This window comes from Taeniopygia guttata, chromosome 3, assembly GCF_048771995.1.
Source record: "Taeniopygia guttata chromosome 3, bTaeGut7.mat, whole genome shotgun sequence".
In the NCBI taxonomy this organism is placed as follows: domain Eukaryota; kingdom Metazoa; phylum Chordata; class Aves; order Passeriformes; family Estrildidae; genus Taeniopygia; species Taeniopygia guttata.
Genome location: NC_133027.1, coordinates 5,889,363 through 5,912,454, shown reverse-complemented (window position 1 = coordinate 5,912,454; position 23,092 = coordinate 5,889,363). Strand labels below are relative to the sequence as shown.

At 42.9% G+C, this 23,092-nt stretch overlaps 1 protein-coding gene across 2 annotated transcripts in view; it reads right to left on the bottom strand.

Annotated features, from left to right (window-relative positions):
* Positions 1-3,112: 3,112 nt before the first annotated feature.
* RUNX2 (RUNX family transcription factor 2) overlaps positions 3,113-23,092 on the bottom strand; it is a 158,394-nt gene continuing 138,414 nt past the window's right edge. For both annotated transcript variants that reach the window (XM_041714975.2, XM_032747712.3), the window contains one exon: positions 3,113-4,010. In XM_041714975.2, the coding sequence (XP_041570909.2) occupies positions 3,331-4,010 (680 nt within the window). In that variant the 3' untranslated portion in view covers positions 3,113-3,330. The remainder of the gene's footprint in view (positions 4,011-23,092) is intronic.

Genomic DNA, 23,092 nt, shown 5'->3' with positions numbered 1-23,092 from the left:
GAGATGATGAGGTTATTTCTACACAGGACTGAAAACTCACCAAGGCACTGTAACTTTCAGGCCCTCATGCTTTGAGCTGAATCAAAATGAATAATTTAGAGAAAGTCTCTTGAACTCTTTGCCATGGGTGGTGTGGATCCATCACATTGTCATTTCCACAGGTGCTGGGGAACTGTGGGGACACAGTGATAGCTCTACTGGGGTTTCTGTCTTTCTCCAGCCATTCTGCTACCATTTTTAGGGGCTCTAGGAGACTTTTTTTGTGGTAAATTGCACTCTAGCTTTTGACTGGCAGCATAGTAAATGTGGAGCAGCCACTCAGCAGTGGCATTAAAACTGCTGAGCACACACAGAGCAGCAGTGGGGCTGGTAGCACCAAGCTGAATGGGGATGGGGACAGATGAAAGCCAAGAAGAGGAAACAAAACATGAGACAGAGTCAAACTTTTGCCAGCAAGGCCATGCAGTCAGAACAGCCACTTGTTTCTCGCAGTGTTTAAGTGGTTTCATGAAGTTGAGGGAGTAATTCCCAAAGGAAACAAGTGTTGAGAGCACTGAGTAGAGAATAATGCACTTTGCTGAATGAGGAGCATGTGGGCAGGACCCTTCTTAGCGTGGCAGAGAAGCCCTTTTGGGCCATGGTGGGGCTGCCCAAATGTACCTGAGCTGGGTTTTAACTCACATGGGCCAAGTACAAACCCTGCAGAAGACTCTGCAGATGGGGACCTGTGGCATTAGAAGGGCCCTGGCTGAGCTCATGCTGGCTCAGGGTGCAGGGGCTGCCCCTGCCCACAGCCAGCCTCTGTCTGCCCCACTGGCCCCACAGCCAGATGCTGTGTCCTGTGAGGGCCAACAGTGGTTACCAAGGCAATCCAAAAGCTGCTACTTCTGGCTACAGGCTCTGGTCCTGCTTTGTTGTCAGGATGCTGCAGGACCAGACAGCTCTGAGTCTAGACAGCAAAGGTGTTCAGCACCTAATATCTTTGGCTGTGACACCACAGAAATCTCGTTCCTTTAGGAAAAGGCTCAGGAATAGCACTTTTCCCTCCCTGCCAGCTGGATTACACTCATAGCATCTTTGAGAATGAAGAACGCAGCCTTCGCAGCTGAATATAGGCAACTTTTTTTGGCTTTTTCTGGATTTGCATGCCATGGAAACTGTTCCCAAATCCCTTAGACACTTAAATGAAGTCAGCTCTAACCTTGGTTGGTAAAGCATCAGCAGCTGCACAGTAATACTTTCTGAACTTATTGTGCCTTGCATGGATCTAGAAAACTCCAGTGACATTTTCATCAACATTAGGCCATGAAAGATTGCTACAGGAAAACAGCAAGATCAACCAAGAAAAACTATCAACAAAACTATTTATTTACTACTTATGCTAAGATGAAAGCAGGAAAGATGGTAAAAATGAAAATGATTCCTTCTAATTTTTTAATCTTGGAGATTTTCCCTTTCTTTCCTGTCCTATATTTCACAATGAAAGGAGGAAAAGTGATAAATTTCCTTTGTTTTTGCTTTTTTAGTCTAAGGAAACTGCAATGGACAAATCAAAAACCAGAATGTTTTAAAGATACGCCTTTTATCTCCTTTAGTTTAAACACATATTTAAACACAAACTTAAAAGGTAGTGTAGGACATCTATGAAATGGTTGGGGTTTTTTTCACCTTTTTGCTAAACACAGCAGAAGGAAAAAAATGTCTGATCAGACTAGAAAAAAAACAAGATTGAGCAGGACAATTTCTTTGTCTTTTAGGCACAGACTCAAAAAATATAGATAAGTTTATATACAAATACATATGTAGTAACCAAAATCTCAAATTCAAATACACCTGAGCTTTGGGGAAGTTTGTATATTGATTCAATCTTTGTGGCTTAGACTCATCTGTAACAGAAACATTTGCAAATAGACAGAATATTTCCTCTTTAATCTTATCTAGTGATCTGCCTGTCTGGGATTTTCCTAGAGATGGCCTCAGATCCTGATATCTGAGGGCTGTGTAGCTAAATTATGGTGAGATCATACACAGCTTCACAGGGACCTTTACTTTCTTCTGTTTGCCATGAGCATATGTTTTGTTTTAATCCACTGGGATGAAAGGCAGAGCAGCAGCATAGCCTGGCTCAGCCACCACCAGGACTGTGCTTGGCCCATATTTGGGAAAAGATATTTGGACTGATGGTTCATAAAATTATAGAATGATTTGGCTTGGAAGAGGCTATAAAGGTCAGGGACACTGTGGACAGGGACAGCCTGGTCTGGTTGTTCGCACTATAGACAGACCGCAGCCGAGATGCACAAAACAGCTCTGCAAGAGCTGTTAGTTCTCTTTCCAGGGGCTCTTCCAGAGCTCCAAGCATATCCCAGTCTTCATGTCCAGCTCTTGTGCCTCCACCTGTCCAATTGTATCTCACCAGCTGCTCTACAGGTCGCACATTTAGGAGGAGCAAATCCTGGATTCATGTCCAAGAGGTCTTTCTCCATCTACCAAGAGGATTGTTTAAGATTTCACACCTTCAATGCCATCTTTAAGCAAACTACACCTTGGCAATAGGGAAAGATTGTGAAATGTCAGGATTTATCCACATGTGCCTGGCTAATTGTTGTAAATTAGATTGGTCTGTTTATGTCGTTGAAGAGCCCTGGGCACCACTGGTAAATCAGACAGATTGACTTGAGTTAAGCACCTTCACTTCTCTCTCCTGGAGGACAGGAGGTGGATGAAGCTGTTTGGTAGCTGCTCACCCCACTGCTGCTTAGACAACTACCCTGCTTTATATTCTGAACAATTTATCATGGTTTATACCTGTGCTGTAGTTACAATTACCCCTGAGATCTAGTGCGCTGGGAAGGGCTCCAAATTCAACAGAGCCGTGCCATTCAACACGACGAGGATAAACATGGAAATTTTTCAGAGTTTCATTGTGTCCTTTCCTTTCTGTGTCCCCCCACATTGCCCAGAGTGGTTTTGTCACCGCCTTGAGCTTTTTCTCGTGGATAATTTCTCACCACTTCAGATTCCCAGGATTTTCTGTGTGAGACCTCACCGGCTCCTACCAGCGCTCGTGTGGTTAATGGGTGAGAAAGAGGGGAGTGAGCATATCCGAAAGGACTGCGAGAAACATAAACAATTTTATTAACAAGACCACAAAACTATTTTTTAATATATGCAGCCATTTCCAAGGGGCAAACAAACAAACCAACAGAAAAATCCACTGGGAAGACATGGTTGGTGTCTGCAACTGCAGTGAACTTGCTCCAGTGGTATGGGCAGGTTTGGGGAGGGTCCCTTTCCTCTGGCCAGCACCACTCCCTGTGAAATATGGCACTAAGGAGGTGGGGTGCCACCAGCATCTTGCTGGGGTGCCAGGGATGATGCCAGCTGGGTGAGGGCTCGGGCAATAGTGGAGAGGTGGCTGTTCATGGTCCGCAGCTCTGCCAGGATGTCGCTGACGTTCGCTGACGCCTCGGAGCCCGCGGGCACAGCCTGGGCAGTTGGCAGTGGGGACGCGGCACCCGGAGCGCTGCTTCCCGTAGGGGCTGCCTGGGGACTTTCCTCTTGGGAAGGGTGTGGGACTGGGCTGCTGCAGGGCTTCATGCCTTCGAGGGAGCCTGTGCTTATGGGTGGCTGCTCTTCCTCCTTGCCTTGGATGGTGGCAAGTGTGGCTGAGGCAAGAAAGGGCAGCCAGTTGATGAGATGGGTGGCACCACTGGGTGGGACAACCGGCAGATAAATCCCAGGGTGTAGGGATGGAGTAGAGGCAGGTGGAGCAGGAAGAGAAGGAAGTCCAGGGTGAACAGTGGCAGCAGAAGTGGATATTGATGGTGAAATAGGAGGTGGTTTTGGATGTAAGGCTGCAACACACGTGGGTAATGGTGGTGAAAATGATGCAGTACCAGTGTCAGAGGAACAGGAGGGTGATGCTGGAGCTGTGAAAGGTCCAGGCTCTTCAGAAGTTGGTGGTGAAGTGGCAGCAGGTGGAGCATCAGGAGTGCAAGGATCTGAATCTGCAAGGAAGATACACCATGAGCCTTCATTCACACACGTACTTACTTACAGACTGTTGCTTGTCCCCCTCCATGGGACCAAGCCTTCTTTGATGAAAGGCAGCTGGCAGTGATACTCTCTGTAGGCCCATTAGAAAAGAACAGATGTAATATAAGACAAGAGCCTATTGTAGGTAAGCATGAACTAAATATTATAAAACTAAATTATGTTTCCACTCTCATTCTTCATTAAACATGCGGACAGGCCTGAACATTTTTCTGGTTGGCATCTCAAAGCTATGAATTAGCTGGTGAATTACCTACTTGTTTTCCTGGCCAGCCATGGAACCATGGTAATGTTCTAAGTGACTCAGATGTCCTGTGTAGATGGGAGGGCTGGATGGCTTCTGATTGAGCTAAATTACTGCTTTACAGAGGGTCCCAGTTTTCAGCATTTTGGTTTGAACAGACAGCTAAACACCAGACACAATAAGGGCTACCCAGTGGCTTAGACCCTTCTTTTTTTTTTTATGTGTAGAGACATGGCAGAGTTCACATAATCCAAATTTGATGTATATGCCTGCCTAGATCTCTTCAGTAACTTCAGATATGAAAATCAAAAAGAAGAGACAGAAGAAAAGTGTTGACACTGTGCATCCCTGACTGACATTTGTGCCCTCTTGAAAGTAGTTCACTGGACCTCATCCGATGTTCACTAAGGTCATTAGAAACATTCTTGCTTGAGCTGAGTCCCTTAGATACAGCATAGGAAGAAAGAGCAGCTTCTGGTTGATACAAAGAGACTGATAGTCTAAGGTGCTCTACCCACTGTGCCTAGTTGCTAAATACCATATGGTAAAGATGATCCTATTTCTACAATCATTCTGAAAGCCAGAAATATTATAGGAAATTTTACCTTTTCAACAGCCTCAAAGATTTGCATAGGTGGAATTACAATATCATGCTGTACATCTTTATTTTAGCATTGGGAACACATTATACAAGAGGTGGTGAGATGCTACAGGAGTGGTCAGTGTAAGACAGATGGATTTTAAAACTACTTTTGCTGCAATTAAGTGCAAATTTTAAGGCACTGCTGTGGATAAAAAGACACAAATTAATAAATTTATCTAGGTTAAAATAACCTAGAGAAAGCCAAGTACTGAGGTGTTAACACTATGCTATTATTATTTCTGGCATCTAAAAAATCTGATGTTAGAAATCCATTTTCATTGCTGGCTGCTTTGGTATTCCAGATAGCAAACTGAAATTCTGACTCAAAAGCAAGGGTTTTTCCCTGACATTCCTAATACCAAACCAGCTGGACATGTAGCCAGAAAAAGTCCATCTTTGTCCCACATGGGACTACTATGTTGTTCTTAACCAGATGCACATGTTGCTTGGAGGGGATTATGACACAAAATTGAGTCTGCCTTTATGTTCCTGAGATTTTTTATGGAGAGTTACTGCAGGTTCCTTGAAATGGTTTCCTTCCTTTGTGTATTGGCTTTCTTCCCAATACGAGGTCCCTGCCTACACAGGCACTCAACCCCCATCCACTGGAGTTGGGCTGAGGATGCTGGATTTTGGGCTTCCAAAGTGCTATTGATTTGCCTTTGGTTTTTCAAAACAAAAACAAAAATAAAGCACAGCTCAGCTACAGGTTCCTTTTCCATCCAAACCACTGAAGTTTGCAAGGACTGAGATGAAAGCTTCAGGTTTGGCTGTGCTGTGGTGTTAACCAGAACAGTGTTTATGGTCCATATATAGCATGGCTAATCCCTGTCCACACTGCCTGAGCAAACCAAATTAAGTGTAATGTTTTTCCATGCATTAGAGAGCAGAGGAAGCTCAACAAACCTTGATGTAATCTGGTTTAGCACTGTGGCAAATAACTGTCACAAATTATTCTTAAATAGTCAGAGATACTGGGGTTAATATACAAAGAGTAGCAACTTATGCAGACAAAAATAGAGGCAAAAATTTGGACACCAAAGGCTCTTCCATTTGGCTGAAACCTTTCCAAGCAGTATGGTTTCCCTATCAGAAGCCACAGCTTTGTCATTGCCCTAATCCCCCTTTAAGATTTATTTATGCCATGTAGGCTTTAAACATAACTTTCTCAGCTTGATCAGGCTCCCCTCCCCTACTTCCATCTAAGAAAATCCACATGGGTGTCTGGACACCTGCACATGGATCCTTGTGTATCCAGGACATGTGGGAGCTGTTGCAGTGCTGATCACAGAATCCAGCTGCTCAGCATCCAAAGACTGCAGAATCACAGCATCACTGAGGCTGGGAGGGACCTCTGAAGACTGCCCAGTCACAAACCCTGCCCAAAGAAGTGTCAACATTTTTTTCTCCAAATTCAAAATTGCTGCAGTGTGTTTGAGAAAGCTCAATTATATGGGAGTACTGATTAGGGTGAAACATGGAACAAGCAACTACTGCTGTGTATCAGATACAACAGGATGATTCTCTTTTTTTCCTTCCTCTCTAATGCTGTTTTTTTTCTCTCATTGCAACTCATCACAACTTTAGTGCCTGGTTATTTCCACTTTTTTTTGTACAGCCCTCACAGAAGTAGTCTTAACTGGAGCATCCAGGTGCACTGTCACTGCTGGGGGTGTTCAATCCACATCTAGACAGAGCTGGAGCTAAGTGGGATTGGATGGATGCCTGCAGAGAAGAGAGATGTTGAACACAGAGTGCTCAGACAAATACAGTTACTTTCCCTGAAGATATCAGCCACGTGTTCCTGGTCATTCAGATCCCCCCAGTACACCCAGTCCACAGAAGCTGGGTGAATGCTGTAGCCTACTCTCATATGCAAAGACTGACTTTTCAAGGCAAGCTTGTCGCTTAGAAGAAAGTTTATATCACCAGTGAATCCAGGGCTCAGAAAACCTGACATGGGATCAACTTCATCTAAACAACTGAACTAAAAGTGCCTGGTGAAGAAATTCCTTGGAAGTCCCTGCACTTTCCATGTTGTGTGTAGAGGGAAAGTCCCCTAAATGAAGGCTTAGACACCTAAGATGTATCTCTCTTAGCAGGCTCAAGAGTCACTTCTTTTATATGGAGTGCGCAGACAGCTTTGCCTCATCCTTCAGGAGGACTGTTTTACTGAGATGGGATTCCAGTCACAGAATCACAGAATATCCAGAGGGAAGGGACCTTCAAGACTTATTGAGTCCAAATCCTGGTCCTGAACAGGTCCACCTCAAAAATAATACCATGTCTCTGAGAGTATGTTGTAGTTTTTCTTGAGGTCTACCAGGATTGGTGCCATGACCACTTCCCCGGGGACCCTGTTCCAGGGCCCAGCTACCCTCTGGGTGAAGAAACCTCCCCTAATACTCAACATAAACCTCCCCTGATACAGCTTCATGCCATACCCTCAAGTCACCTTTGGCTTGTCTGTCTATACACAGTCACAGTCTACAGCATAGCTGTCTATGTCTTAGCTAATTCCCAAGCCTTTCTTTGCATTCAGCGGATTAAGTAAGTCAAGCATCACCTCTTTATTGCTAAAATGAGAGATTTTGTTCTCATCACTTTGCTGGGAATAATGTTGGATAACTAAATTAGATGTGGATGTCATGATCTGAAAATGCCTACATTGCAAAAGAGAACTGTACCAGTGCATAAAAATGACTGCCCAGCTTAAAAACATTCCCTACCCTCCTAATCTACTATGGATCTCCCAAAGGGAAAGCCATTGTACGTCCTTGTTGTACCTACGTGCAAGTAGGAGGCCACTCTTCTACTCTGCCACCTCCAAGAGGATCTCAGGGTATCTAAAACTCCTGGGACTGTAAATAGGGTAGGTAATTTAATAATGAGAGGGACCAGAGGAGCACCTCCAGGAGGGGATTTCCTAGTACTTGTTCTGCTCATGATGATGGATGTCACCAAAAGATTAATGATCTGCCCTGTGAAAATGGCAAGCTAAAGTTATTTTAAATGCATTCAGCTGTATGAGAAGATCATGTACTTACTTTAGAGTCAGCCTTGGCTATCTAAGCTGCTTTTGTTCGACTACTGATTTTATCTGCCTTGTAGCTAAATTGCTGCAAACTCTGATTTCTTAGTCTATTGTCAAATAACAAGGGTAAGGTCTGTGAAGAAGAAACCTTGAGGGAAAAGCAGGAGCATGACTTTCCACAGATTCATCTCATCTAACATTAGCCCTTTAGCTGGCATCTAGCGTGAGGCAGTAATCTTGGCTCCAGTCAAGAAAGAAGCACCTCTGGGGTAAAGCCATTCCAAGCTATCAAGTCCCTTGATAAGTGGGGGGAAGGATCGTGCTCTGAAGTGTCTCTCCTCTCCCAGAACTTCTGCTAAATCCACTACCTTAGATGGGCTGAGCATCTTCTAAATGGCTGAAGTTGGGTGAGCTGGATTTCTCACTTTATAAGTAGATGTAGGAAGTAATTTCACAGAATCACAGATTGGATCAGGCTGGAAGGGACCATAGGGGGTCATCTTGTCCATGGCCCCCGCTCAAGCAGGGCCATCCCAGAACACAGGGCACGAGATTGTGTCCAGATATTTCTGGATCACCCCAATGAGCAGACTCCTCACCCTCTCTGGACAGTCTGTTCCAGTGGTTGTTCACTGCCCAGGAAAGAAATTCTTCCTCATGGTCAGGTGGAACTTCCTGGGCATCAGTTTCTTCCCGTTGCCACTTGTCCTATTGCTGGGCACCACAGACCAGAGCTTGGCTCCATCCTCTTGGCATCACCAATTTCCTATCACATCTCAATAGCAGATGGGTAATGCTGCTTCTGTGCTCCCATGGAAAGCACAAAATCATAGAGATAAGGTTTAAGATACAGGAGAGTAGAACCTGAAGCCTGTAGAGTGTTTCAAGGAATGAGCTTGTGGTTGAGAAGGTGATAATTTTTCAAGTGAGTCAGGTCTGAACAAGCAATGTATTTCAATAGTGCCAGTACTTTATTTATTTAAATAACCAGTACTTCAAGGGGGCTTAGAAAAGTGAGGGAGAACAACTTTTAAAGAGGGAAGATAGTGATAGGAAAAGGGGGAATGATTTTAAACTAAAAAAGAAAGAGAGATTCAGACGCAGCATCAGAAGAAAGTTTTTACTTAGAGAGTAGTGAGGGACTGGAACAGGTTGCTTAGAGAAAATGTGCCTTCTCTGGAAGTGTTCAAAGCCAGATTGGATGTGACTTTGAGCAACCTGGTCTGGTGGAAGGTGTCCCTGCAATGAGTAGAGGAGTTGGAATGAGAAAATCTTTAACATTCCTTCCATCCCAAACTGTTCTACGATCCTGTGATACTGTGATTCAATGATAAGGACACTGAGATGCTGAAATGAGTCTCTTTGGTGAGACAGTGACCTGCAGGAGGCCTCTGTGCCGTGTCCTTTCTGCTCAGGTTTATGCAGCTGCTCTAAAGCTGTCGGTGTCTGTGTGTGTGTCTGTGGGACCGAGTGCGTGTGCGCTCCCCTTGCATTTCACAGCTGCTTCCCAAGAAAGTCTAAATATACGTCTGCCTCCGCTTTCTGGTGAGAAGTGAAACTCAAGTCCCAGCAGCTTGTGGTAAATGAAAGCCCAAGAGCAGCGTGTGCGTCATGGAGGGCGGTGCTGCTTTTGCACGGACAAAATCCATCTTTGGGACTTGAATCTGAAGCCAACCCTCCTGCGCTGCTCAGGTTTGATTCAGATGGGTGGCAGTGCTTCCCATTGCCAGGCTAGGTCAGGCTTAGAAGGGTTTCAAGCAAGTTTAGAAGGGATTAAGTTACCAGCTTGGGTGAAGAGGCCATGGGACATGACTTGTGGAGTAGGTCTGAACAGAAGCATCAGTATGAGCACCCCAGGATTTGTGTTTGCATAGATGTGATTTCAGAAACAGAATTTGGCTCTAGATACTCTTTTGGCTCTAGTCTAGCCTTCAATTAATTAATTAATCAATCTAAACGAGCTCTGAACACTCACTTTTGGGTGAGCAGCTTAGAAATGCATAGAAAATTCATGAAATCATTAGGCAAGCTTATTGTTAATTATTTTTAAGATAAAACAAATCACATATGTGTCCTAGGAACTCACTCCTCTCTTCATAGGTAGAAAAATTACAAAATATTTTATACATCAAGATGCTGCTCCCTTTAATGAAAGGAATAGTTTTATGTATTTAAATATGTCTGTTCAAGCCAGGAGTTTTGTGCAAAATACTGATTTGAAAAAAAAATAGATCAGAGTATTCCAAATCAACCCTAGTCCTCTGGTTTGTGGCTTATTTTTTTAAGGGATTTTGCAAATAATTGTAGTTTGCGAAAACAATGCTGTAATGGAGCACATGGCAAAGCCTCTTCCAGGGTCCATGGCATTTCACCAAAAACACCCCAACTCTGTCTCTGTGCTGTCAAACTGGTTGAGTCATTTCAGGAAGGGTCCTTCCTCTGGCTTCTTGCTTTTTAAACAAGACTGATAACAATCCACAACCTACTCTACGTATTTTAATTAATTTAAAAGTTTGTCTGACTTCATAAACTTGTGCATTTCTTTGGAATTTTTTTCTTTTCTTTTTCAGTTGTGGTCTCTTTTGGGGTCTGTTTCTCTTCTTTCAGGTACAGTACACCAGGCTTAGCTGGACTAAGCTTTATGTGACTAATCCCATTATGACTCCTGTGGAGTTGTGCTCTTTCAAAATTTCTTGAGTAATAGTCTGTTATGAGTACATACTTATTCCCATGTCATGCGAACAAATTCGTTCTCACAGTTTGTCATGGGCCATCTGCTTTTTCATCTTTGTCCCTGGCTTAATTTCAGTGAGATTTTATTCACTTCCTGACAAAATGTGTGTTTTTACACTCATTTGGGACCAGATTTTTCAGGAACCTGAGGTCTTTCTTTGACACCTAAGGGACAGAGCCAGACTTTTTGAAGCGCTCTGCAGCTCCTATGATTTCTGAAAACAGAAGAGTCCCTGAGGATGCCCTGACATCTCAGTGTGGGGAGGGAATGGGAAAAGAGAAGGTAGGCACGTTGGAGAGGTAATACTGTTGGGCAGCAGGCAATTCCTCACGACAGTGCTCATTGCCTAACACATCTGTCCTGCTGTGCTCAAAGCACTGCACAGATGAGCCCCACACTAGCTGCACTTTTTTTGGGCCAGACTAAAGCATACAAAAAATTAAATGCCTTGACAGAAGTCCATCATGGAACCAGGAGCAAAGGCCACTCTCATCTTCCCCATCAACCAGCACTGACAATGATGGCTCCTTTGCTCTAAGCTTCTATTAACAAAACTTCTTAAATTGGGGAAAGATTTTTTTTCTCTCCCCTTTGCAGTACAGAAAAAGGCACAGTAGAAAAATCTGTTATGCGTAAGGAGACTGCCAGCCCAGCACTCCCATGGCCACACAAGAACATCTCCTCCACCCACATATGCTCCCTTCCCAGAAGCTTAGTGAGGATGGCAAAGTGTCTTGGGAGACTTTTTAGGTCCTCTGATACTAAAATTAAACTGACAGCTACTTCTGGAGAGCCAAAAGAAGCAGAAAGAATAATAAAGTGGTATAATTGTTCAGACCATTTTGTTCAGCCTTGTATTTTGTCTCTGTCAATGGTCAGTCAGTGCTGCCTCCAAGGAAGTACCAAAAAATCTTCAATAACAGCTATACCTTAGTCCATTGTAGGAAATCTTCCTGATGGTCCACTAATGAATCAGGTTTTTGGCCCAGGACAGAGGTTTACACTATCACAATGACCTTTGATGGAGGCCAACAGATTTGATTTAAGATCAAGCTCAAAATGAACTGCAACTGCATGGATTGCAGCTGAAAGAGCTTGTGTGTAATTACCTCTCTGGATCTGGCCATTAGCTACACCAAAGGGTTTTCCTGTTTTGAAAGAGACAGCTTTTCCAACATGTGTAATTCTTCTGAGACTCTTGTTTTCTTTTCCTAATAAGTACTATTGTCTTTCTAAATGATCCTATTATGGTCTTATTGGCATTGTAAACATCACATAATTTTTAAAATTATTTTTATTTTTCCTGTTTCTTTTTTCCTTTTTTTTTTTTTTCTCATCCTTTGGCAAGGTTTTGGCAATTGACTCCTACAGCAACAAGTTTCTCAGTTTAGTTTTGCATTGTGTGAGGAAATGTTTCTATTTATGAGGGAATTTTTGATAACGATCAGCCAAGAGCATTTTCTCTAAAACCACCTGTGTTCCTACTCTTTGTACCTTTCTCAATTGCACATCCTGCCACACATGGCCCTAGAATAAATCCATGATCCCATAACATTCAGTAGGTATTAGAGATACAAAATAGAGTGGACAAGATGTGTATCTGTTACCTTTAAACCAAAAGATCATAGAATGATTAAGGTTAGAAAAGGATCCAAGATCATCAAGTCCAACCATTAACCTAAGAGTGTCTGGTCCATCCCTAAACCATTTTCCCAAGTGCCACATCTAAACATTTTTTGAATGCTTCCAGTGATGATGATTCTACCACTTCCCTGGACAAAGTTCCAATGCTGGACAACTCTTTCAGTGAAGAAATTTTTCATAATATCCAATCTAAATCTCTCCTGACACAGCTTGAGGCCATTTCCTCTCATGTTATTCCTCGCTACCTGGAAGAGGAGGTCAATCCTCATTTGGCTACAACCTATTTTAGATGGTTGCAGAGAAGGAGAAGGCCCTCCTGAGCCTCCTTTTTTCTTGGCTCAGACCCCCACCTCCCTCAGCTGTTCCTCATCAGACCTGTGCTCCAGACCCTGCACCAGCTCTACTGTCCTTCCCTGGACATGCTTCAACATCTCAGGATGAGGCAACTAGGAAAATTTATAGAAACAAATCTTGATGGTCCAGATATTTTAGGTTTATTTTTCTTTGCTGGTTTGAGATTAGTTTAATTTCTTAACATATATTCTCTGAAGGCCTCAAAGCAGATTCAGAAGTTAATTAACCAAAGATACTTATATTTTCCTGCTGGTTTTTCCCTCCAGGAAAAATATGAGACGCACCATGCAGTCTTACGGTTTTAGTAGCCAGTGAGTCAAGTCTGGAAATTTGGTTCACATGAGTCAACGAGATTTCAGGTTGCAACAGAGAGTCCAGCAAGGACAATGTCCAGCCAGCAGTGGAGAGGCCTCTTTTGCAGACACCACATGGCTTTTCTTGGGCTGATTCATGAAACAATCTACATCCAGGCTGGGTTACCTCGAACCTCTTCCATGCTCTGCTTTTGGATGGTTTGTCTCTCTCAAAGGCTTGCCACAGCTGTGCTTCCCACTGAAACACAGGAACTCTGTGTTTTTCTGGGTATTTGCCATCTGACTGCCCCAGCACAAGTCTTCTGCTAAGCCTTGGAATCTACATAGCAGAGCAGTGGTCTAATGGTCCTTATCTTGTACCATTTTTCAAGTTATGTAAACTCATTACTTAAATGGAAGAGACAGTGAGAAAGAATGCAGAAAGTCCCCTGTCCCATCTAGAGCAGAACTAAGGTTGTTGGTTCTCCTCAGCAAGAAACTTTTTAGGTGAAATAAAGGCTGAGGAGGAGGCCATGATTAGATACACCACAAAAGACTGTCTCTGCCAGATGAGCTTTGCTATTGTTCTGCCTAAGAGTTTGAAGACCAAAACCTGCTTGTCAAGCTAAAAGTGGATACCTTGACTGTACAACAAAGAGCCCCTCAGTGATCTGAGGATGACAAAGGAATAATCTTGCCGTAAGTATGCAAGGAAAGTCGGAACTAGTAATTGATTAAATTTTCATATATTTCCCTGTATGTTTCATCCCCAGAGGCATGGTACCATTCTTAGGAAAATAATCTTATAACAAAAATCCCCTGAAACTGCACAGTCTGAGGTGATTTTTATCAACTTCATGCACCAAGGAACCACAGAGACCATATATTTTCTGCAGAGTTAATCTGGGTAGGAGACAGCCATATCTGAACACCTGAGCTATGCCAGTCTCGACATGAATTATTTCCCTGAATGACCCTACGACTCCTCTGCTGTTTGTGAACTTTCTCAAGTGTAACAGGAGTTTCAGACTGGAGGAGGAATATATCATAGTTTTTTGTGTTTAGATACTCTGGGATGCTTTCCCAATCTCTTGTGTCAGATGTGGGAGAACTTGTTTAATCCAAGAAAAGGCTTTCAGGAAAGCCCTGAAAGATTCAACTCATTTGTGATCAAATCTGAGTCCTTACTACAAAAAGGGTGAGTGCCAGTCCATGGCCAGACAGGACCCAGGCTGCTTATCCCCTCCCTCAGAGCTCCCAGCCTGGACTGAAACCACTTCCCAAGCCTGAAAGAAGTTTCAAACGCCCATGGAGTCAAAGCCTTGGAGATGTACCTTTTATCCTTTTTCACTTCAACTGCTCGATATGCCGAGGCAATTGTGGCAGGCATCATGGAAATGCTGTCTTCACAAAGACATTTTGTCTCCAATAACATTTTCATTTTACACCCAAGTCTAGCCGGAGGTGAATTCTTTTGTTTATTGAAGAGCCACAGCTCCTTTGGAACAAAATGTTCTCCTGTAAGCCGGGTGAGACGCTGGTTTTATTGAAGAACAGTCCTGCAGACCAAGACAATGCTGTACTTCACTACCCCTTTTGAATTACCACTCTGTCATTTCCCAGAGGAGCGTGATCGGCCGACCACTAAACTCTGCTTTAAGATCTTATGCCCGATCTAAATGAGACAGAATGAAGCCCTGGAGAGATTTCAACCCTTGCTTTGTTGAAACAACATTGCTTTGTTTGGAATGTATTTGCCTTTGTACTGGGGAATGAAAATGTAACCCAGTGCCCAGTTTTGAAATACATAAATACAACATTTTTGGTAATGTAGCATATATAAAGAGATCCATAGCATGTGCTTTTCCTTACACATCCTTTTTCTGGGAGATCTTCAACCAGTTTTTGAACCATCACATCCTGAGCTCTGTAACATCTCAGTGGAGGAGGAACATATCATGCCTGTGTTGCAGGCTAGCATGGTGACCCAGTTAGGAAATCTGTAGCAGACATGAAATGAAATCCAGACCTGTGCTTGCAACAATGAACTCAGCCTTCCCTTGCATCCAGTTGGATTACACAAGCTAGGAGCCTCCCAAAAGTTCATGACACCCAGTCACAGCTTCAGTCAGTGGCCACCACCATTTGTCTTCCAGGTCTTTCCTGGGCTCTACTTTAATGCCCTCTAGATTATGAAGAGATTTAGGGTTATGATCCAAATCATCCAGCCCTCAGGTTGAATCCTGAGCTGGAAACAGCTGGACAACTGAGACAGCTGCACTTTTTCCTACCCCTTTCTAATAATTCAGTGTTACTTCAGTGCATCTTGGGGCAGAGATTTAATGAACATAGGCCCTTGCTGTACCAATAACTGGTGTATGAAACCACATCATCAGCAGCTGTGGAACAGCAGACAGAGAATTTGAGAGGTGTTGCATGTGATAAGAACAGAAGAACTGCACTAGGGGATTCCAAGTTTCTCATCCCTCTACCTGTCCATCCTTCCCACCATGTGTCCTTCTGAGTAACTTAATGGAGGAGGCATTTGGCCACTCTGAGAGCAAACAAACACGTCAGTCTTGCCCAAACAGAGGTGCTCTGTCTCTCCGTCTGAGTCCATGTCCTTTGATCAGCATGGGCACCAACTCCTGTCTGATATTTTGGGTTGTGCAGGGTGGGCTTGTTCACTCACTGGGCAGAAGGCAACACCTTGTTAGGATAGGAAAGAGTGATTCAGCCACTCCTCTCTTTGAGTCACTATTTACCCAGTGGCTCTGGGTTTGGGGGAGGGATGGTCTCTCTCCAGGGTCACATTCCCACCCTCCTGGGTGAGGTTGCTGGAGCCACCAGTCTAAGAGGGTGCTAGCAGCCTTCTGCTGGGAGCAGAACTGTTTTTTCTAGGCTGCATTTGGATGCAAACTGGCATGCTGTGGCTATGTCTCTTTTTCTTTTTTTTTTTCCTAATTGTAGTCTGAAGCTTTCCTTAATGGGACAGAGAAGTCTTTGAGACTGGAAATGTGCTCTTCTCTTTGTTTCTGGTAAGACATAACACTGTCCTCATGGGACCGCACTCCAACAGGGATATTTTAGTTCTGCCTGGCTCCACTTCTTGCTGGCCCGCGGTCTGATTTCTGTTTGTCACTGGGACTGCGAGTGCTGGGGAACAGAGACTGCCCTCACTGCAGCTGCTCTAGTAGGCTGGAGCCCTGAATTTGGCTGGGCTTCCCAACCATTTCCACGAGGCAAATAGTAACACTAATTTCAGCTGGACACTGTATTCCTTGGGCCCATTCCTAAGGGGCCATGTTGCGCTGCCTTTGCCTTTTTTCCCTGTTAAACGCATTGTAGATTTCACCCTGGGGGTGGATGATTATATTCCTCTTTTTGAGTCATTGAAGATGAAAGAGCAGTTTGAGATCCCTTGTGATAGATGGAGATACCCCTCTGCCCGGTCTCTGATACAATTTTGTGAAGATGTTGAAGATGTCCCATCTTTCAGAACTTGGTCTCTTTTATACTGGTGTAAAACAGGAATAATTCCATTGGCACCAGTGTCATTTACACCAGTGTAATCATGGGAGAAGGAGAAGAAATAGGCCTGCAGGGATTTTTGTTTCTTTTGGGGGGAACCATGCTGACTGTAAAACCACAGCAAAATTATTTTTAAATGAGAAAAATTTCTTTAAGACAGATCAGCCTCTTAAAAAAAGAGACAAATGGAATGAAATGCTGCAGTTCAGAAAGTCCTGTGGTATTTGGGAAATGGGGCAGTTTGCTGTAAAGGGAGTAGTAAACAGCCAACGCCAAGAGAGTTGCAAAAAGAGAAAGACCCAGAAAATGTATCTGCTTATGAATTACATTATCAAAATTTCTCAGAGCACAAGAGATGAGATTGTAGAGGCAAGTTTATTCTCAGTACATGTGTGGAAAAATGTAAACCTCAGTAAGAACCGCTGAGTAAACCTGAGAAAAGAAAATGACTGTGCCTGGAAATGTTTAGGGGATGGTGTTTGTCAATTAATGAACTGAGAGGCCACCGTTTGCAGCTCACTACACAGCAAAGGCATGCACAAACTAAGCCCAAAGAAGGAGATTTTTTCTTTTTCTCCAATAAGAGGAATGCAGGGACATTTTGCTCTGTGCTTCATCTGCAATTCGTTTTTTTCCTTTCATAAAACCTGGTGATTATTGAGTAGAGAAAGTTTGCTCCAAGTGGCTGGGCAAGGGGTAATGATTACTCACACCACCAGGTCCCCATTTGCCTTCAGGTTTGTTGATTTTGATGACAAGCCTTCACCACTCGGTTTCTCAGTTTTGTCAGCAGCTTCCCCAACAGCCCAGAGATGCTTTTTGTATTAGGCTGTGCAGGCAGGAGAGTGGCTCCAGACAAAAAGCACACATTGAGTTCGTACTCCCTACTGTAAGGAACCTCAGAGTTTGACTAAGTTTAGATCCAGCCTCCTGGCTTGTGCTCATTTCTAACAGAAATACACAGATATCCCCAACAACATGTTTAAATGGGAAAAGGAATTTTTCCAAGGACACAGTACAAGTACCGTGTTAGGGAACAGCTCTTCTCCAAGGCAAGAAGCTTCTCTCTATCCTGGGGGAAACCTGGCAGCATTGGGAATCTCCAGCATGCCAAAGGAAGAAATGCCAAAGGATCTGCTGCCTTGTAAAAGGAAAGCTGCTTGATTAACTTTATGGAAAGAAACTGAGCTGTAAAAAGACAGCATCTTGTCTTTAACACAGACTGCAAGCTGGGAGCACAGCAAACTGGGTAGTCTGAGATATACCAGGACTATCAGGAGACCCAGGTTAGAAGGAGCCTGGATGCCACCAGGAATGCAAGAAGAGACAGGCTGGTGAAGGAGGGATGTGGAGGAGCCAAGGTACAGCTGCTGAAATTCATGAATGACTCAACAGAGAAACAAACTCATGCAGGATCCTGACTTACAAGGGAAACCTTTAAGTCTTGCGAGGAAAAAAACCAAAACAAACCAACACAAAACCACTGTGTGTCAATCTATACATCTGTTCCATAGGCTTAACTGAATCATCACAGAGAAAGAAGCCCATTTCAAGACAGCATCTCTGCTCAGTCTTTCTGTGCCTTGGGAAAGTGGTTATGTCATCAGAAATTACCAGAAGAACCTCAAATCATCCCTGCATAGCTCAGACTACAGCTAATGCTCTTATTGTAACAGCAGCAGAGGCTTGGGCTGAATGACACAGCCCAACATACTCTGTACAACAGCAGAAATAGGTACTGCACTTGGCCAGTCCTTGTGATGTTATAGTTGAAGATGGGGCTTGAATCAGCACCCAAACTTAGTGGTGTTGTGAGTCAGTTGAGATGTCCACCAACATTGTCATTATCCCGATACATTATCCGAATTCTATAATTTATAAAAAAATCCAAGCACTGCAATCTTCAGGACATTCACAGTTTAGAGAATACCCCAAATTTGGAACTCATCTCAGCTCTCCAAGACCCAAAGTCAGTAACTTGTCAAAAAACATAACTGGGAGACATTTAATTTTGGGACCTGCTCCTATGAAAAAGCTGCCTGAAACTGAGCTTTCCAGAATAGAGATGAACCTTAATTTTTAGGACACCTGAAATGAGTACATGACCCTAATTAAAGCATGCCTAACTTGTCCTTAATAAAAAATAATCAAAGGTCCGTGTTTATCTCTGACTAGAATGGCTCTGATCAGAGAAGAAAAGTTAATGTGTCACAGAAAAAAAAAAACAACCAAACAAACAGCAAACAAAAAAATCTTAAAGAGGAAACTGCTTAAAGTGATTTAAAAATACATGCCTGCCCCCGGACAGATGCCACTGAAACCAAGCATTTTGAGGTAAGATCTGCCATTCCTGTTGAGCACATCATGTATTAACAGCTCTCTTTTTCATGTTGCTGGAGTATTCCCTGAACAGCAGCATGAGCTAAAAGTGAGTTTTGAATTGTCATCTGAAATGTCCTGGTTCAAACTTCCTAACTTCTTACTCCAGGTCTAGCAAATCTTTGGGTTTGATGCCTCTCAGAGTAAGCAGGTGCATCAGCATTTGGCCATAGCACTTCTTTATCCTGAATTTCTCCTCCTGCTTTGAACCCTCAACTCCAATTCTTTTATGGACAAATTTGTGAGTGCAGTTTTAGCAACTTTTGCCAATATAGAATCTGCACAGGATATGAGAGGAGCATGTATTACCCTTTCACTGTTAAATTAGATTCATTTAGAGAACTTCCAAGTCAATTTAAAGGCTTAGTAAAATCTATAAAAGCATAGTTTTCTATCCACTGTACATTAGGAGTGGGATTGGCTGTTAAAGTAACAAATTTTAAGAAAATCCTAAAAGATGTGTTGATCAAAGGTGGACCCAAACAATTATCTTAGCACCAATAACCTGAAACAGTGGTGCGTCAAGATTGTGGGGACTAGTCCCTCCACTTACTAATTATTAAGTTAATATTCCTGACAATTCTACCATCATCTGCTGATTGATAAATAGATCCATGGCCATACTTAGTCATCAACTACACTTACAAGTTCAAAAAATGTGCTAGAAAATCAGAAAGGTCAAATTCAACCAAGAGTTGATGAGACTGAGGGTTGCATTTGGCTTCAAGACGAAAGCAAAACATTTCGACAGAACGCAGTGCACTGCCCGGGATTCATTCTCCCTGAAGAAGGAAAGTGCGTTTCCATGAGTTTGAAGATAAACTCAGTTTCATCTTTTTGATGATGTCGAAATGCAGAAAGGTAATTTCTCTGTGTTGATTCACTTATATTTTCTATAGATTAAGAAAAAAAAATCCTAAAATCTGCTGCTGATATTCTTCTTTGCTACAACAGAACCTCCTGCTCACTTGGAGTACACTTAAATATGGTATATCATAGAATTATAGAATGACAGAATAGTTTGAGTTGAAATGGGCCTTTTAAAGGTCATCTTGTCCAATCCCCTTGCAATGAGCAGGGACATCCTCACTAGATGAGGTTGCTCAGAGCCCTGTCAAACCTGACTTTGAATGCTTCAGGGCGGAGATGATGTTCATGCTATCTCACAGAAGAAATAGTATTAATTTCTTCTGGAAGAAATAGTGAGGCTGACAGCTAGAAAATCTTGAGCTATTGTACACTTCAGTGCTTAAAAGGCAGATAAAAAGACAGTCAGAAACACAGATTTTAATTCCTGGCTGTCTAATTGATTTGGTTGGATGGTCTTAGATATCTCCATTGGAGCCAACGTTCTCAAGCCACTAAAAGCTTTGTCTGAATGAGAATGGGAATTTGCTTCATAATTTCACTGTCTTTCAAATTCTTCCTCTCAAATACAGTAAGGATAATTGATAAATCTTCCCTCCCACTGGTATCGCAATTCTTAAATCCATGTTTGCAAAACTCATTACAAGTTTTGGATGAAAGGTGTTAGAGGGGTGCAAAACAGATTTGACACCTTTTTTATATAGAGAGCTTTTGAGGTTTCCTGTGATTGTCCGTGTTTTTGAAGATTAGTCAGCTATTCTATAGGATTATGAAAAGTGAAAGCCTGCAGCAGCAGGGGGTTGGGGTTAGCGACCCAGAAGGCCCTTCCAGTCCTGTGGAGGATTTTCCAAGCTGTACCAAAGATGTTAAACCCTACTTGTGTGGTCTGAACTTTACACCTTCAACACACAAGCCCCGTTGAAATTTTTTGCTGCACCCTTTTAGCAGAGTGGATGCAGGGCTAGGGAGCCTCTGTGTGAAGGTAAGAAAAAGCACCTGCCTCAACAATGATGGAGAGCGCCATACAAGCTCACTAACAGCTCAGGATGGGAGGGGTCAAGAAACACCTAAAGAGACAGAAACAGCCTCATCTCTCTGGCCCTGAGATGCCACCTCTAGAACCACCACTTTTGTTACCACTGCTCAGGCAATGCTGGACCTCCCTTGTGAAACCCACCAGCAGCTGGCAGCAGTTGTGACTGTGGTTTTGTGGTGCAGACACCTGTCCATGTGAAACTAATCTGGGACCACCAAGCTCATTTTTTTTGTGGCAGTTTACCAGCTTCCCATATGGTAATAATTTTTGGCAGTCATGGTCTTGGGCTGGAATAAAATCAGTGATCCAGTGATGGGAGCTGCTTCAGTCATGTGCTTAGCCAAGACTTTATTTAACCTCACTGGAAGGTGGGCAGTGGTGTTGCTTTCCCATGTTGGAGCAGGTATGTGTTAGAGGTTAACTCAGATAATCTCAACCCCCCACACCTCCAAGTCTTTCTGAGGAAACCAACAGTTTCTGATGTTCAAATGTGCTTTGCCAGCCAAAATGTCAACCGCATGCCACCTCCAAGGCAGCCACACTTCAGTGGTTGCACATCAGAGCCACTGGTCCACATTTATAAAGTGCTTTGATAACCCAGATGAAAGGACAGTATATAAATGCCTCATTCATTTGGGCGACATACAGTAGCAGCAAGCAGAAAAATCATTACCCACAGGTTTAGAAAGGTGTATTCCTATTTATTAATTGAAGACCACATAAAGAATGCTTGGTTAATGTGTTCCTCTTGGAGTGGACATTTCAGTGCTGGTCCAGCGAATTAAAATAATCTGCATGGACAAATGGCATAAATATCAAGTTTACACAACTCAAAACAAATTTCTCCTTAGAAATTCAGTGAAAATCTTTTTATATGGAACTATCCTTAAGCCTACAGACCAATGAGGAGTGAGGCAATCAGTCCTTTGCCGGTCAGGACAGTGCAATTATTATCCTAGCGAAAAATAATCCAAGTTAGAGAACAAATAATCATTACAATGTGAGCACAAGCTGTTCTGCAGCTTAGTATGTGTCAAATTAAACCACCTATGGGTTCACCAGTTCTCTCTCTTTTATGCACATAACAGAGTCTTTGGATTTCTAGACCTGTATTCTTCACTTCTTTCTTTATCTTTGAGATACATGACCCCATTGCTTCATTTGGAAAGTTATGTTAAATAAAACGTTTTCTGTCTGCCATCTCAGTATTCAAGTGCTGAGCTGATACCCATTTGCAGTCCCTGGGAGCATGCAGAGTCTTTCATATATCATTGCCATAAAAATAAATAAATTACAAAGCAGAAAGGAGATAAGGCACAGGTTTAGGCTGCCTTTTGAAGATTTATTAAAACAAACCGATATTTCTTATAATGTGCATGTAACCAGAATATATAATTGACAATGATAATCATTAACAGGTACTAATGTTATTTCAGAACAGAGGATGGAACGAGACAGACTAAACCTCCATGCATGCAGTAGAGGAAATCCAAACTGTGATAATTAAATGCAAATAAAGCCTGGGGGCAAAAATTCCTGGTCTCTCTAAGATAAGAGAAATGTATTTCTACCATCTATAGTTCATTTATTTCTCTTGAAGACTCTAATTTGTTTTTAAGCTAATAGATCAAACATTCTTGTCACAGTTCGTACAACTGTCTCAAATATGTGAGAAGTACCCGCCAGGCGAGGACCACCAGCAATTTTTATGATTTCTTTACACTACAAATATTTGGCAGAACTGAAATCACCCAATAAAATAAACCTGTGGATTCATCTGCAGTTTTAGACTCTCTCCAAGTATTTTTTGGACTGCTTCCCAAAATAACTGATGCTCATGATATTCCAATATCAAATGAAAATATGTCCTAATTTTCATGTCTCACTACCACCATCTGTTATTAAAGAGAAAGTCGTCTTTTTCCTAGTGGGCCAGGTGGTTTGGAAACACCCATGTGGTGATGAGAAGAGCTCTCACCCAGCAGCTCTTCTGGTTCTTCACATTGCTGGGTTGGTGGGATTTGGACATAACAAAGGGCAGAACGATGGAGCACTGTTGGTGGAATATAATTTTGTCCAGTACCAGCATCCTCTGTCAACTGGTTCCCAGGAGAACCATGACTCTCCATGTCTCCAGGGAAGAGGAAGATTGAATTTAATTGTGTGCAAGAATGGTAGAAGGGAAGTATGAGTTTGCAGGCCCCATGCTGGGCAACTCCCTGAGGGCTCCCCTGGCAGGGGGAAACCCTCCTGAAGCAGTTCTTTGTCAGGAAAAGC